This window comes from Dipodomys spectabilis, unplaced genomic scaffold, assembly GCF_019054845.1.
Source record: "Dipodomys spectabilis isolate Male_0828 unplaced genomic scaffold, ASM1905484v1 ptg000002l, whole genome shotgun sequence".
NCBI classification, from domain to species: domain Eukaryota; kingdom Metazoa; phylum Chordata; class Mammalia; order Rodentia; family Heteromyidae; genus Dipodomys; species Dipodomys spectabilis.
Window position 1 is genome coordinate 12767556 of NW_024870679.1, and position 14975 is coordinate 12782530.

General features: G+C 36.4%; 1 protein-coding gene across 1 annotated transcript in view; it reads left to right on the top strand.

The window, feature by feature from the left end:
• The window catches only part of Dpyd (dihydropyrimidine dehydrogenase), a 715003-nt gene that overhangs the window by 292217 nt on the left and 407811 nt on the right, over positions 1 to 14975 (top strand). Inside the window, exons 9-10 of the mRNA XM_042677821.1 lie at positions 2393 to 2500; positions 4148 to 4317. Coding sequence (XP_042533755.1) covers positions 2393 to 2500; positions 4148 to 4317 — 278 coding nt within the window. The remainder of the gene's footprint in view (positions 1 to 2392; positions 2501 to 4147; positions 4318 to 14975) is intronic.

The window sequence follows — 14975 nt, forward strand, 5'->3', positions numbered from 1 at the left end:
ATATTTTATTTAATTTGAAAGACAACCATGGTTCATGGCTGATTCTACACAAGTAACTTTGGCCGGTCAGATTATATATTTACCTCACATGACAAAATTCCTTGGCATGCTTATTCCTCTCTCTCTGTGTTCTCTGGCAGCACAAGTATAAAAGAACTTCTAACTCTCTAGATAGAGCCATTGGTAAGGTGTGTTTAAAACAGTAAATAAAATTAAGCTATGTATTTCCCCTATATTATTTCATACATTATTTCTTCTTTTGTAAAATGGAACTATTGTTGTACTATGTTGTTTGTTTATGCTTATAAAACAACATGAGATTGTTGTTAATTTTCTTTTTTACTATTTTAATATTTACTTCCTAAATATATTATGGTGGATGAATGTCATAGCAAATTTGGAAAGTAATGAAATAATTAAAAAATAGAATATCCCCAATCCCACAATCACACAAAATCAGTATAGATTAGTTAATACATTTATTTATATATAAGTTGAACTATAGGATACATAGATTTTTAGTTTATATGTGTATACGTAATTTGAATTATGGGATACACAGATGTTTTGCATCCTACTACTTAATTATTATTTTTTTCTTCTTGGAAATGAAAGTCATGTATTTGCTTATTTTATTTTCTTGTGTTCACTTATCCTCTTGTGCCTTTTTGGAATAAATCATATTTGTATGGTAACTGCTTTTGTATGTTTTTGTAAATACTTAGGACATATTCAAAACTGCTTTTAGAATTTGAGCACCAATGTGAATTTCTACTAGCAGCGAGTCTAAGAAGCTCCATTTGTACCTATACTACTTAGTTTGATTTTCTTACATTGTTTAGTTTTTAATAAGGAAATTATGGTTTGGGATTTTTTGGGGTTTTTTTTTGGTCATGGGGCTTAAACTCTTGGCCTGGGTGCTGTCCCTCAGCTCTTGAGCTCGAGGCTAGTGCTCTACCACTTTAGCCACCGTGCCACTTCCGGTTTTCAGAGTCCTTTATTTATTTATTTATTTATTTTATTGTGAAAATACCATACAGAGGGGTTACTATTACATGAGCAAAGTAATAGTACATTTCCTATCAAGCATTGTTGCCTCCTCCTTTGTTTCCCCTTATCATCATTTATTGGCGATGAAAGTCTCACGGCCTTTCCTGCCCAGACTGGCTTGGAACTTCAATCCTCAGATCTCAGCCTCCTGAGTAGCGAGAATTACAGGCACTGGCTCCTGGCTATGTTTTATAATTTACTTTTTTGGTTTGTCATTGAGATTAGATTTAGTGCTGTGCTTGATCACTGGAGCTCTTACATTTGTATTTCTTTAATCACTGCTAAAGTAAACATTTAATAATCATAAATTCTTTGTACGTTTTCTTCTTCTGACTTTATTATCTTTTATGCATCTAGCAGGAAGGTAATGTTTTATTGATATTATGAAACTTTTTGCGTGATTTAGACTTTTAAAAATAGTTTTCTGGAATTATTTCCCTCAGAAGTATTCATATATTTGAAAACCAGGAGGGGCTGAATATTTTGGAGGAGATACATGAGTTTCTTTGAGATTGTTTATTCCATTTTTTTTCCTTAGAATGATTTTTCTTTTTTCAAATTTTATTGTAAAGATGTTGTACAGAGGGGTTACAGTTACATGAGCACATCAGTACATCACTTGTCCATCATTGCTACCCCTTCCCTTCCTTCTCCCCACCCCTCCACATTTCCCCCCAAGAATGATTTTTCTTATAAATATGAGAAATATATATCCATATTTTCTTTTAGTATTGTTATGGATCTTTAATATGTAATGCCTTGTGGGACTTCAAGCTTATATTAGTTTATATAATGAAGGAGGAATGTAACCCAATTTTTCTATTAATGTTATGTATCATATTTATATGAATGTGTGCCAAATGTATTTCCCTGTGTGTGTATATGCAGGTTAATGTATGACTTGATGAAATATACTTTGTTATATATTAGAAATATATTCTATTATTCTATCATAGAAATATATTCTATTATATTTTATTTCATTATGTTGGTCTGCTTATATATAATATATATCCATATATTTTTTATGGCCACATTATTTCAAAGATGGTAGATTTTTTAATTAAATTTAATTTTTTGTCAATTGTGGGGCCTGAACTCTGAGCCTGGGCACTGTCTCTCAGCTCTTTAGCTCAAGGCTAGCACCCTACCACTTGAGCCACAGCACCATTTCCGGCTTTTATCTGCTTATATGGTGCTGAGGAATTGAACCCAGGGCCTCATGCATGTGAGGCAAGCACTCTACCGCTGAGCCAGATTCCCAGTCCTATGGTAGATTAAAAAAAAATGTTAGCAGTTAGAAAGGCTATACTAATGTTGTATTATGAACTTTGTTCCATAGGTTTGCCAGAACCCAATAAAGACAGTATCTTTCAAGGACTGACTTCAGACCATGGATTTTATACATCCAAAGACTTTTTGCCACTTGTGGCCAAAGGCAGCAAAGCAGGTATAACCTATTGTTTTCTGAACTTAACATTGTCTATGTTTGCTCTTGTATTATGAACTTATATTAAATTTCAGCTCAGCAGGACATCACTTTAGATCTTAGATTGTGTTGTGGAATAGATAATACCAATATATATTTTTGAAAATGTAAAAACCTGGCATCAAAGTTTTCCAGAATTGTCTGTTCATTCATTCTTCCAAGAAAGCATCAGAATAAGGACCTCTTATTGTGTTACTGCCATCTAAATTGTGTCATGAAAAATTACATCAAAGTAAAATAGCTTTAAAAAAAATATTGGGAGATGTTCTTAGTAGAAATGTTAGGAAGTTTGGGAACTATTTTTGAGATGAGATGAATTTTTACATATCTTCCTTGGGTTATATTCACCCAGACAGAAAGATCAAGATCTCTTCCTGAATAGTAATTTTATAAAGTCAAAGCACTTGGACTGAGACCCTGTTACTCCAAGCTTGATTCAAAGCTCACAGTACAGTATGGTTTGGCTGACTAGAGATTGCAGTCATTGTCTTAGTGATGAATAAACTGTAGCTTTTTTTTTCACTAAAACTAGATTATCTAAGGCTTTTGAACATGTGAAAACCCACTTTCCCCACAATATTTAAAAAGTCAAGAACTATTTGACATTGTGTCACTATGCAAAAGTTAATAGTTGAAGGTCCATGCTATCTCTGTGTTCCTCCTCCCCAGAGAGCTGAGGCTATGTAGTTGCACCCCCTTTGTTGGAAGGTCAGGGTGCACTGAGCAACTACTGGAGCATTCCAGAGTGCCAATTGTCTAATGCTAAACCTCAAATCTTACCAACATGATGATAATCTTTATGAAGATTATAGGTCCATTCTATCCATGGTGCCATTTCCTAAAATGATAGTCATTTATCTTATCAACAGTTTTACTTAATCTGATAATACGGTGCTATCTAATATACGTGGGACACCTGCATTTTCCTTTTAGACAAGGACTTTCATTGGACTACCAAATCTTTACCTAGTTCCCTCAGAGAAATGGACCCTTAGCAAGCCCTGTTTCTTGTATTTCCCGATGTTGTAGACAAATCCCGAGAAAGGGGAGAAAGTTTTATTTTCACCATTTCAAGAAGGTACTTCTCAGGAACTCTTCAATTACACTTACACTAAGGACCCTTAGTAGACGTGCTTATTTACCAAGTTTGAGTTTATGTAATATTGAGTACAGCTTTATGTTAGACATTGCCGGAGTTAAGTGTAGATTTTAGCAGAATCCTGCCAACTAGTAATCCAGTCACCTAGCAAATACTAATTTAATGATGTCCACGTGGAGTGACCTCTTGGCCTTGACTGAATCTTAATTGAGTCATCGCACTTTTCTATGGCCTCAGCCCTTCACACAGGCTACATTGTCACACTGCTTCGAGAAAGGGGGAAAAAAATAGGAAGTTCAAAGTACTGGCTAGGAAATTACATATATGAGCATATTTTTCAAATGGGAATAAAACTGTCTCTCAATGAAGCAGAATAATTTGATAGTGACACTCCATCCTGGAAAACGGTAAGATGCAATTTTACACTGCTTTGAGTCCAAGTATCTTTTGAGCTGTCATGCAGAAATGGTTTCTCTACTTGAAAATGGGGTTTTCCTTTCATCATTCAGGGATGTGCGCCTGTCACTCTCCAATGCCGTCCATCCAGGGAGCCGTGATTGTGCTGGGCGCCGGAGACACTGCTTTTGACTGTGCTACCTCTGCCCTCCGCTGCGGGGCCCGGCGCGTGTTCATCGCCTTCAGAAAAGGCTTTGTTAATATCAGAGCTGTCCCGGAGGAGGTAAAGGAGAAACCCACGGATAAGAGGGAGTGGGAATCCAGCAGATTTTTCTAGGCAGTGGAGCTGTTAAGTGCAGACCCTCCATTTAAATCCTTAGGCTATCCTGGCAATTGTCAGCTTGAAGAAAAAGGAAAAGAAAAAGAAAGAAAATTAAATTTTAGGTCCCCTAATTGTTTTTCATCTAACTCAGACCATCCAAGGAAAAAGGGGGAAAAATGTTTTTAAGACAGATTCAGATAAAATTAGAAATTTATTTTTGTTCCAATCACAAGAGCTTTCTTTTATTTTGCTCTATCTTTTACTATGTATCCTATGTAAAGAGAATAGTGAATGTGTTGTCTTCCATATCCCGAACAAAAGGGATTTTTCACACAATGTGTGGGTATTCAATGACTGTGGTGGTTAGAGGCAGTCTGGATTTTCTACTGAGTCAGATTTACAAGTTGCCTCACACATGTATACACACACACACACACACACACACACACACACACACACACACACACACACGCACACACACACACACACAGAGCTAACTCCTACTCTCAGTTCATCATGCTGTGACACAAACTGAATGAGATTACCATGTTGTTGTTTGTTTTAGATCTCAATGTAAACATTAGAGCATCCGTTTTCATAATTAGTCAACTTACTAAAAATGACAGATTTAAAATCATTTCTTTCTGACAGGCACCTGGTGACTAGAGGTGGAGTTAAGTATCAGCTGGATACGTGTTCCAAGGCGCTGCAACTTCTAATGCTATTGGAGAAAGATAGTGCCTTTCAAAGGATATGACTTCTGAGAACAAGAACCAAATATAGTCAGAGAAAGATAAATTGCTCATTTTATTCACATCAGTATTATGAATTTGATTTGCTGTGGAATGTCTGGACATGTTTGGAGTTTCTGTACCAGGCAGGATTTATAGTTGTAGTCAATAGGTGATTTGTCACAGGTAAATTAACCACAGAGCAAATTAATCTCACTCAATTATCAGTCACCACTATTTCATGGCAAGGGTTTAAATTATATATTCTTTCCTCTTAGACCTTCTGTTTCCCTCCAAAACAAAGTGGTCTTCTAATCATAAATATTTTTTTCTATAGACCTTGATCAGTACAGTAATGTCATTTGATAAATTCAACAAAAACAGCCCTAATTGAATTAAGGGAGTTTTACCATTGCTGGGAACCAAATTTTCGATACAAGAGCTTTCAGGAAGACATTCCAAATCCAAACTATAACACCTCACATGGTGACGGTAACTTATTTTACACTTGGTATCATAGTGATTTTCTATTACTAATGATCCCTAGAAATCACTGCTGGATATATTTTTTTTTTTTGTTTTGCATGAAACGCACAAAAGAATGGGACTGGATAAGAAGGTAGACGTATTTATGTATTTACACTGATTAGCTACCTATTGTATACCAGGCATTATTCTAAGTAATTTGAATGTAGTCATAAATCAAACCTCAAGGATTTAAGGAGTTCCTACTTAGCGAAGGAAGAGCCTAATAAATAAAGTATTGCTGCATCGGCAGTACATTGAAAGATAATTACTTCTCTGGAAGAGTGGTACTGATCTATATGGGAACATATGAGCAGAGTGTGTGTGTGTGTGTGTGTGTGTGTGTGTGTGTGTGTGTGTGTGTGTGTGTGTGTGTGTGTGTGTGTGTGTGTGTGTGTATGTGTGTGTGTGTGTTAGGGGTGGTGGTGAATGAGAAGGAAGAATCTGCCATCTCTCACCGGGCGGTTCTGGCAGGGCTCTCTGATGAGGTGATTGTTGAATGTGGAGAAGCAGAAATTGAGAGAATCAGCCATCCAGCAATAAACATTCTAGGTCCAGCTCACTGTGGACAGCTAACTTAAAGATGTCTCTTACCTTTTATTCTCAGTGGATGATGAGATTCTGAAATTATGTTGAGCAGAGAATCACCAAGATCTGCAGGAAACTTCAAAATTACTACTGGGTAGTTTCAATCAGAGACTGTTAGAGTCAGAGAGAAGGCAGCTACTCAGCAACTAATTAAAAAGTAGACTACTGGTCAATGTGACTGAATTGCAGGAAGGAAATAACCTGAATCTAGGCACAGTTCAATAAAAGAAAAAAAAAAAAAACTCCAGTACTCAGGAGCTGGTATTCTTAGGGTACAAAATGGAAACAATAGGCTATTGGTAAACAAGTCACATGCCTGCAGTTGGTTAGTAAAACACAAGTTGAGAAGAACAAAAGATTAAACATCTCTTAATTATTCTTAATTAAGCAAAATTTCTGTTAGGCGCCAGTGGCTTATTCCTGTAATCCTAGCTACTAAGGAGGCTGAGATCTGAGGATCATGGTTCAAAGCCAGCCCAGGCAGGAAAGTCCGTGAGACTCTTATCTCCAATAAACCACCAGAAAACTGGAAGTGGTGTAGTGGCTCAAGTGGTAGAGTGCTCGCCTTGAGCTGAAGAGCTGAGGGACAGCACTCAGGCCCAGAGTTCAAGCCCCACTATGGATCAAAAAAAAAAAAAACAAAGGAAGCAAAATTTCTACATATTCTTAGAAATACTTGACCATAAGCTGAGTGAGTGTGTGACCATGGTCTACTCTCTGAAATTTTTTCTGCTTATCTAGTACATGAGTGTCATATGCAAATGATTCAACAAGTCATTATGAAATGAATGTTTTCTAGAGTAGATGTCCCCAGAGTATTCCAACTTAGCTGGATATCATAGTGGCCCTGGAAGGTTCATCTGATGATTTGAGACAAAATTCTTTAGTAGGAAACAAGGATAATTAGTAATGCATTACCAGATTCTACATAGATTTCAAAGTTGTGACACTGGTGAGTAAGTTACGTCTTTTCTGGACTGGAGAGCACCAGCATTAAGAGAGGTTTTAATGTTATTCCCCATGGCCTTCATTTGGCTTTTTACCCAGACATTGCAAAGAGGGCTCAAGATATTGGGGAAATATAAAGGAGGGGGTAACAATGCTCGATAGGAAATGGACTGATTATCTTGCTCATGTAACTGTAACCCCTCAGTACAGTACCTATACAATAAAAAATATATTAAAAAAAGATATTGTCATAACACCAGTGAAACTAAGATATCAAAAGAGTGGAGCTGATGATGACGTATCATCTACCTCCTTCAAAATTGAGGTTGAAGAGATGATATTCACACACACACACACACACACACACACACACACACACACACACACACACACAGAGTGCCATTGCTAGTGCCAGTACTGAGGCATGAACTCAGAGTGTCATACTCTCATTTGGCTTTTGTGTCTATGCTTGGTGCTCTGCCACTTGAACCATACCTCCACTTCTGTCATTTTTGGTGATTAATTTGAGATAAGAGTCTTGGGAACTTTCCTGCCCAGGCTGGCTTTGAACTGCAATCCTCAGATCTCAGCCTCCTGAGTAGCTAGGATTACAGGTATGAGCAAACAGCACCAGGCCAAATATATATACATATATATATGTATATATATATATATATATATATACACACACACACATATATATATACACATATATATGTATATTGGTCGGTTGTAGGGTTTGAATTCTGGGGCTTGGGCATTGTCCCTGCACTCTTCAGCTCAAGGCTAAAGTTCTACCACTTCAGTCAGTCACAGTGCCACTTCTAGTTTTCTGGTGGTTAATTGGAGATAAGAGTGTCATGGACTTTCATGGCCAAGCTGGCTTTGAACTGCAATCCTCAGATCTCAGTCACCTGCATAGCTAGGATTATAGGTGTGAGCTACATATTTTAACTAATATGAAGCATTATCTGGTATACCCAATTCTTTTGTATCTTTTTCTAATTTCTTCCATACTTTCTATCCTGGACAAGTTTTAGTCTCGTTTAGATTTCTTTAAAATAAATGACGATCAAAAGAGATCGTATTATACAGTTTTTTTCCCATATGGGTATTTAAACATGTTTCTATCTAAAACTGCAGTCTGATGTTCATTTGGGAGAGGGAGAAACAGAATAATATAAAGTCTTCCCATTCTTTCATGACAAATACAAATGGTCACAGAGAACAGTTACATTGGACACGGAATTGTCTGTGAAGGTGTATTTGTGTCATGGTTGATATAACCAACAAAATAGGATTGGATCCAGGAGTGTTTTTAACCTGTAAAACTAGAAGGACCTGCCCAATAGATTTTTGCAGTGACAAACACATCCCATCTCCCTAATTGAGCGATACCGAAATTTCAGCGCATACTAAAATCACCTGGATAGCTAGCAAAGTACTGGAGGCTGGGCACCCTCGCCCCAGAGTTCTTAGTAGGTTTGGGTTGGACCTGAGCGTTTGCATTTTCAACCCATTCTTTGGTGATGCTGAGATTGCTGGTCTACTACTCTAATGCATCATCAGCTTGGTTTTCAGCTGTCTAATTAGAGCCATAAGCAGTGTGCTGTTTGGAGGCGCTTTCCATCTTAGTTAAGAAAGCATTAATGCTAAAGGATATAGGTTTGATGCCACGAAGATAGGGAGGCTTCATCAGCATATTGATGTAATTCTGATTCCACATGTCTTCCAGGCTCCCTTGTGGCCTCACACACATGCTAAATAGGATGCTACTGACAAACTAGCACTTCTCAGCTGTGAGTCCTTAGGGGAACCAGCCCATCACTCAGCACTCTCCTCTAAGAAGATGCAGGGGGAAAAATCTGTTAATAATTCCCTCCAGTACTTTCTGCAAGCTTAAATAGGTGAGATTAAATTTCACAGGATAACAGAATCCCCCCAAATGCTGGTATTAAAAGCTGTTGACAGATCAGATAGAACTGCGAGAACGCTGTAGGCGATTGGGAATCCCTAACAGGAGGCCTGAAGGTCAGAGCTCAACAGACCTGCTCCACTGGAGAAATTGATAGGATAAGGTTAAAAAAGAGGAACTCTGTTGTTATTAATTATTACTGAGGAGAGTATAGTTCAAAATTTGTCTCAATCACAGATCACTATGCAAAGAATATTTCAGCAGTCTCTATGAGACATATTCATTTTCCATAAGCAGCGTATGTCTATGTATGTATAGATAGTCACACACAGAGAGACAGAGAGACAGACGGATGGACAGACAGACAGACAGACAGACGGATGGACAGACAGACAGACAGACAGACAGACAGACAGACAGACAGACAGACAGACAGATAGATAGATAGATAGATAGATAGATAGATAGATAGATAGATAGATAGATAGATAGATAGATAGATAGAGATGGTTAATTGGAGATAAGAGTATCATAGACTTCCTTGCTTGGGATGGCTTTGAACTAGGATTCTCAGATCTCCGCCTCCTTAATAGGTATGGTTACAGGCATGAGCCAGGGGTGTGTCCAGCTAATTCAACTATATTTTTATGGGTCTCTCTCTAGGACCCTTTGATCTCTCGCAGTGTACTTGAAGCAAGCTAGCATTTGCTTTGACTTTGACCAGTTCTTTTCACATATTTATCTTCTCAGAGGATTAACTGTCTTGACACTCATACTTGATTATTTTAATAATATAAATAACAATGACTGATCATCTGTCAATCCAGATTTACTTAATCTGTTACTACAATTCTGAAAACATATGCATAGGAAAGAACATGCAGTTTGATTGAATCATTTGAGTACCATACAACATACCTCATGACAAGTCATTCATGTTATGTCACTTATAAGCCTCTTATCTTACATTTTCAATGTCAAATGATCATGTGAAAGCTATAAGCATAGATTCTTTTATCCTCTGTATTTTGCTGATTAACATGTGCTTCTTCCTTTTTCCTTAATAACAATAAATATAAACCTGGGGCTATTTTTAGAAAGTAAACTCTATACCCTGACAAATTTTATCTTATTCAGTAAGAATGAGGCTTATAGCAGCATTAGTCAATTCAACATCATTTGAGTGCTGTTTTTCATAAGAATTGATCAGAGACTTGTTGGCATGATTGGTTGTGGGGAACTGCAAACAAACAAACAAACACACTGGCCCCTGGGCAGACAGTTAATTAATTCTACTGAGAGATTCCCATGGTACTAACAGAGAAAGTACACCTTTAGTACTTGATAATGACTGAGGAATGGCAATCTAAGACCTCTGTGTGTGTTTACCTGCTTGAAAGTTATGAAAAGTCAGGGTAGTGTGAACAGTTGCAGTGGAGTAGTCAAGAAAAAACACTAAGAACTAGGGCACTGCTCAGCTCTCTGTAGGTCCCTCTGTAAAATCTCTGCTGTAATTACATGCTTCTCAAGATTTCTTCCATTCCCCAAGTTTTATATTTTTCAAACTCAGAGAAAGATAAGTGAAGAATTCATGATTTCAGGCAGATAGAATCTATCTTCTTATAGAATAGCAACACTGTTTTTAAGATTTTTTTTTGCAGTATCTATTAACATTATGCTTGGAAGAAGTTGTGATTAAAGTATTATCAGTCATTTGGTGAGTACTGCACTGGAAGCATAGATATCAAGAAAATGACAACTGAAATTGTTCACAATTCTTTATTGTATGTGATAATTCAGATAGTAAATGGAAAACGAAAGTCTGCCAGGAGCCCACAGAAGCTTGTGCCCATTCAATATTGGGCATTTACTGAAACTGCTTTGAAAATTCTGTGGCGGTGATTGCAAATTTCAGTAGGAAGATTTGTAGAGCTGAAACCAATATATTTTTGAAAAAATAATATGTAATGTCATATATAAAATACTTTATACAATATGTACTACATATTATATAATTGTGTATATTTTATATATTCCATATATACGATTATATATTTATATATACTACTATAATATCCATATATTTATGTATTACTATTCATATATGTATTTATACATTCATTAATAATGTATTTATACATTATAAATATGATTATATAATATTTAATTGCAAGTTATGATGATATAATGTATAGCTACCTAATATGCTTATCAATATGTATACATTCATCAACTCTTATTAAATAATAGTGGTTGGTATTCCTTGTTACTGAAAGTTAGAAGCCTTTTTGCTTTTAATAATATTTAGTTTAGCTTTCCAATAACTACTGTTCTTTTTCTATACAGTGAATATTATGAAATACACACAGGTCCATGTATACCATTGAAAATACAATAATAATAAAAATGCATATTTGAAATTATGATCTTTTTTTCCTAGTTTTGTTGGTTTTTTTTTTTTTAAAGTGCTCTCACTCAGTATGTAGGCCAGGCTTGCCTTGAACTCATGCTACCTAGTGCTGAGATTATTGGCTTTCCTTTCTCCATTTGACTTAGCACTGCTTTGAGTGGTTTCTTTGTTCTTTTTATAAAAATGTCCTCATTCTTCAAGGTCTGCCCAAAGATCATTTTCTCTTTGAAGGCTTCCTTAGTTCCCTCCTGAGTTCACATTTCTCTCTAGTAGGCTTTGGTAGCTTTTTCATTTTCTTTTTCTTTCTTTCCTCCTCCTCTTCCTCCTCCTCTTTCTTCTCCTCCTCCTCCTCCTCCTCCTCCTCCTCCTCCTCCTCCTCCTCCTCCTCCTCCTCCTCCTCCTCTTCCTTCTCCTCCTCTTCCTCCTCCTCCTTCTTCTTCTTTGCTTACAGCTAATTTTAAACATTTTCCACATAGGACAGCTGTTACTTCACACTTACCTCATAACTTAAAATGCCAGTTCCTACAGTATATTGCCTTTTTCAACATGGTATATGACCCCCAAATCTAGACAAGTCTGATTCAATGTATCAGATCAGTGGTGCATGTTGAATAAACTAATATATGAAGGGTATCAAAATCTTAAGGGAAGGTTTCAAATAGGTATAAAATAACTAAAATATATAGCATACATCCATGCACCTCAAAATTTTGTTATCTTTAAATATAGTTTTATTTTTGATTGTCAAAATTATCATTGTATCACATAATATAAATTATCAAGAAAGGTAAATTGAAGCCAGGCAGATGTGGAGGCAGAAGGATCATAAATTTAAGGCAAACTTGGGCAAAGTTAATAAAACTATGTCTCAAAAATAGATATAAACATAAAGGCAGGATGTATGGCTTAAGTGTCTGCCTAGTAAGCATGAGCTCTGGGTTTAATTCCTAGCACAACAGAATATATATATATATATATATATATATATATATATATATATATATATTACTATCCATGGTTGCAGCTTTGCCTGCAATCATGCTCTTCAGATCTCTGCCTCCTATGTAGCTTAGGCTGAAAGACATAGGCCACTGCTCCATTTATGGGCAGTGAAGGGGTCTTGTGAAGATTTTCTCAGGCTGGCATGAGCTGTGAGCCTTTTCTTTTCAGCCTTCCATGTAGCTTGGATTACAGGCATGACATGCTTGCGTCCAGCTGTCTATGCGTCTTTGATAAGGCAGGAATTAATTTCACTTCTACTTATTAGCACCTGGCATCAGTCTTATGCACAATGTGTACCTAATCAGTAGTTAAATTTATGCATGAATAGGACCATGTAATTATAAATGTTTGTAGTATAACCACAATTTAACAGTGATAAAATGAGATCACATTTTCTAGGATATCAATGTTCAAAGAAGACTACAAAACTATTTTGATTCTAAATAACATTTTTAGAATCTTTATATTCTCACTGAATTAATAGATTGTTAAATATGCTGCTCTTAGCAGATAAGCTTTGCAAAGAATATTGTGTTTTCTTCACATTGCCTCCTAAGCCTCCATATATTATAAGTTTTTTTCCAGAGTTTAATGTATGCTGGTTTTGAGCTCTGCTCATTACACTTTATAACCTATGCTTACTTTGCATATATGCAATCTAAAAATGAGTTGACATCATGCTTTTAATTATAGTAAATTAAGTTGTTTCATAATTTCTACAGTATGATGCCTGTAATATTAATCAGACCAAATCATCACATTACATAAAGTTAATCATTAAAATGATGATCATTATTGCATGCTATAGTGCACTATTTTTATTTCACTTAGCATCAACTGCTTATCTTTTCTTGAATATGGAGGTGAAAATCAAAGCTATGAAAATTTTTTTTTGTTCACTTCCCTTATACTTTTGAGATGGAAATGACAACCTGATCTATTGAACCTAAAAACTGGACCCTTATAACTACTTAATACTTTATTCCATTAGTAGAGATAAGGAAAAGAGACATTTATGTGTGTGCTGATATTCCAATTGCTCTTATCAGAACAGGTTCCATGTATGTGTGCACCATGAGCTTTAGAAACATTCATGCCCCACATTCACAGAGATGCTGATCATTAATGATGATCAGAAAGCATTAGGCATCAATAGGCTAGGACCAACATTTGTGAATGCTCACAAAACACTTCTTAATTAGAGTGGCAAAATATTAAGATTGATGTATTTATATTGATCACTGATCAGATCTGATCACTCTGGTCCACCATTTCCCAATGGTTCTGATTGACAAGTGAGGAGAAATACTACCTTCTTTTTTATTTCCCCCTCTGTTGTAGGATGGTCTGTCTAGGTGGCATGTCTTCTGAATGCCTTTGGTTGCCTGCTTTGGGATGGGTGTCTAGCGTCTACTCATTCATTATACTGACATGTGGTTTTCCTGTCATTAATTTGAATATCCTTCAGGGTCTGATAACCATTTGTCATTACAACGGATAAGCAAAACTTTACTCAAGGTCCTCTGTGTGCCAATCATTTTGATGGACACAGACAGGGCAGAGCCCTGTTGTCAGGCTCCCTCCATGTAGCATACTGGCTAGAAGATATTCTGGTTCACTTAACGTCTGTGTGCATGTTCATTTTCTCATATTTCATCAAAGTGTTGACTGTGTGAACCTCATATTGGAAGTTGGAGGTAGAGCGAGATGAATGAAATATTTCTATATTGAAGGAGTTTTATGAAAGAATTTATCATTTGATATGTAAATGTAGCTAAAATCTGTTATCATCTACTTTCCTATTTTGAGATACTATGTTCTATGCCTTTGCTATCCATTTTTGTTGGGTAGAATTTCCTTTATTCAAAAGTTACCTTTGTTAATTCAAGGGATCCCTATTAACTTGTTTACAATACTATCCTCCTATGTCCAACCTATGTTTCCCATAGTTCATGATGTTAGAGTCCTTTGCATTTATTTAGACTAAGAAGCTCAAATTCTCATACCACTGAGGACAGTTGTTTTTGTTGTTGGTGGTGATAGTTCCAGTGCTTGAACTCAGCCTGGATGCTGCCCCTGAGCTTTTGCATTCAGAGCTAGCGCTATCACATTGAGCCTAGTCACCACTTCCGGTTTTTAGGTGGTTAATTGGCAAAAAGGTTCCAATGGACTCTCTTGCTTAGGCTGGCTTGCAATCATTAGCCTCAGATCTCACCTTCCAGATAAGCTTAGATTATAGGTGTGAGCCACAAGCACCCAGCCTTGAGGACAGATTTATCTAGCCAATCTCTTTTCCAGTTATGCTTGGCCTTGTTTGAGATTCAACACTCTAATTAGAGTCCCATTTCCCCCCCTTAGACTCTACTATAAATTTTTTTCTTACACAAAGCTAAGCCACATAGAATTAACTATCAAATCAGGATGTTTTGCTAAGACTTTTAAAGTCTATTTCTTTCAATCCAAAAGAGATACAGGTTGGATATCTCTTGATGTGGAATGC